Raw genomic sequence first — 2,859 nt, 5'->3', positions numbered from 1 at the left:
CATTGCTTTCTAAGTACAGGCTCTCCCAAGCGGTCATTTTTATTGTATCGATGACAATTTTAGCAACTTTCAAGCACAGAACCGCTCTATGAATGAAATCGTACATTCCGCCATAGTTTCATACTAAACGTATACTGCCACCGAAATATAAACAATGTCTAATAGTTAATGGGGATGGGAGGGAATGTCAATGAACATTCGTAACGAAATATTTGCATTCGTTTTCAACTTTGAAAACTGTAGGTAACATTATACTTTTCTGAATGCATGCTGTAACAAATCATCATTTATGTATTTCGAATATTCAACTTTGGCAACCTTGAAATAGAGTTGCTCATAAAGAAATCGTAGATTTTGCCGTAGTTTCAAGCTAAATTTGTACACCACAGAAACATAAACAATTGTGTATGAGGGCGAGGGGGGGGGGGGGATATCGACTCCGGTTTGAAATATTCCATTGGTTTCAGATTTTAAAATCTTCGGAAAACATCACCAACCATTTTCTGAAATGGTCATTTAAATATGTTGTAGATAATTTTGGCAATTTTCAAGTCGAATCGCTCGATAAAGGAAATGGTATATACATTCATGCTAAACATGTATTGCCGCAGAAACGGAAAAAAGTCTAGGGGATGAAAGAAATGTCGATATCGAGTCGGACGAAATGGTACACCGTTCGTACATCCTCATATACTTTGGAGCGTGAGTTTCTCGAGAGATCTGGGATTCGTTAGAAGTTCTCTAGTGAGTCTCCAAGTTTGCTTAGCAGCATTTTCTAAAGAGGTGGCAGACTTGCCTTTGAAGAGGTCCAACTGAGGAAGAAAATAATGGGGACACCTCCGACACTGAAGACAAGAGATCAACTGCAGAAGAATCCCGTTGATGCGGTCGCCCAGGCAAGTTTCGTCCCATTCCAGCTCGTGCGGGTGCTTTTCGCATTCATAAAGAAGTAAAGTCTTAAGATAGTAACTGGTGACGGGAGTACCGGGGAGCTCTAGATGAAGATCTTTGAGCGTCTTTAGAATGCTTAGGCATTTTTTCCTGCATCCACCTTGCAGCAATCTGTTTTCGGCTTCGCAGAAATTCAAGACCCAAGCATCTCCTTCCATAGAAGATTGCTTCCCTTGCAGCGTAACGCTCTCTTTGGACAGCAGATCGAAGCCTTCAGCTTTCACTTCTGCCACAAGGTTGGGGTTTGGCCACGGGATATTGGGTATGGGCCAGTGGGCAGCCGATCGTGGCCACAGTCCACTACACCGAAAAGCTGGTGTGATCTGCACGACGAACCTCTCCCTAATCCGGAGCTTCACTTCGCTGGTGTCTCCCCACCATCTTCACGATGTCTCTATAGCTGCATTTGTCGCAGGCTTGAGCTACCAGCGTCTGGAAGCGAGAGCGAATTTTGCGGGCCGAAAGGTATCCGGAAGCAGTGATGAATTCCACCCACAAGGACATGGACCTCTTGCGACCGTCGCTGAGCTTGAGGACAGCGCATCCGGGCAAGGAACCGTCGTCCACGAAGTTGAACACCCCCATTTGGTTGAGGTAGAGAACGACCTCGAATTCGGAGGGCGAGACGACCTCGAAGCCTTCGAAGTGGCCGTTGCATTCATTGAGGGAGGAGATGAAGCGTGGCTCTTGCACCTCAACCTCTTTCAGGACGTCTTGGACCACCTTGCAGACCTCGCGGACCGTTTTCGCCACGGTTCCCTGTCGCGCCTGCACTCTTTCCCCGTAGAACTTGTTCAGTTGATACAGCAGCTTGGACTGCGCGCTCAGCATATCCGGGGGCACGAGCATCGCGGCCGGAATGAGTCGGGGCTTGGCACTTCACTCTCGGGAACCCCTCGGGGGAGGAGTCTCGCGCTGCAAGACTACGCCTTACAGGCGTGGCTGCTGCGCGGTTCTTCCTTTTTGTTGCAGAAGGCGGAGTCAAACCCTCGACAGGAAGAGCTAGAGTTCTCTAGAGGACGGAAAGGAGTCGCAGGTGTTTCGAGGATGAGAGGTAAGAATTTGAATCGATACGTCCCTCTTGCATCTCTCACAATTCAATCTTTCTATTTTCGAATCATGCTCGGGTAGCTGAAAGATTTTGAAAATTTCCTTTTCTACTATAACGTAAATTCGATTTTACAACTTCGATTTATCGTTACATTTTTCCAAGGATTATTTCATATAGTAATTTTTTGCGTTGAAAAATTAACAAATTTCGCAGTTTTATAAAACTTTGGTGATTATTCATGATTAACAGTTTAAAATGCATAAGATTCAAAGGAAGCATTAAAAACTAACTCTCCATGAAGTAAATATCGGGATAAATATACAACTTAGATGGTCAGTAAAACTGAGTAATGATGGTAGTTTGTCTAATGCCTTCAAAAATATGTCAAATGAACGAGGCTGTGCTGCGCAGGAAAAAAAAATAAATAAAGCGAGGGAAGATGAGGGGGGGGGGGGGGAGGCTAAAACGACTGTCATGTAAGTAATATCCCTCATTAATTAAACTTTTTTTTTCAGATACAAAAATACGTTGAAATTCCGTTCATTTGCATTCGTTGTAGTCACAGAAATTAATTTTAACCATACAATATTGCTCTTTATTTTTCTTTAAATTTATATTTAGTTATTACTCATTCTTTGCTACAGATGTCACTATTCACTCGTTCTTTATACATATACGATATACAGACTGCAGAATTTCTAGTTCTGGTGTCATCCACCACACATTTACAATGTTGTATGTAAACATAATTTCTGCAATTTTCAGCAGAGGAATTTTCTTTTTATGAAACTCCATTTCATTCATTTGTTGAAATGAAAGCTTAAAATAGTGTTTAGTTAGTGTATAACTAGTGGCGT

The 2,859-nt window shown here is 42.9% G+C and overlaps 1 protein-coding gene across 1 annotated transcript; it reads right to left on the bottom strand.

Moving 5' to 3' along the window:
- Nucleotides 1–644: 644 nt before the first annotated feature.
- On the bottom strand, nt 645–1,800 carry LOC129231266 (protein mab-21-like 2). The gene is given in 2 exon segments (XM_054865547.1): nt 645–1,325; nt 1,327–1,800. Coding segments are annotated over 2 exon segments (1,113 nt in total). The 3' UTR covers nt 645–686.
- Nucleotides 1,801–2,859: the final 1,059 nt, after the last annotated feature.

This window comes from Uloborus diversus, chromosome 10 (assembly GCF_026930045.1).
Source record: "Uloborus diversus isolate 005 chromosome 10, Udiv.v.3.1, whole genome shotgun sequence".
NCBI classification, from domain to species: Eukaryota; Metazoa; Arthropoda; class Arachnida; order Araneae; family Uloboridae; genus Uloborus; species Uloborus diversus.
This window is presented reverse-complemented; position numbering and strand designations above follow the sequence as displayed.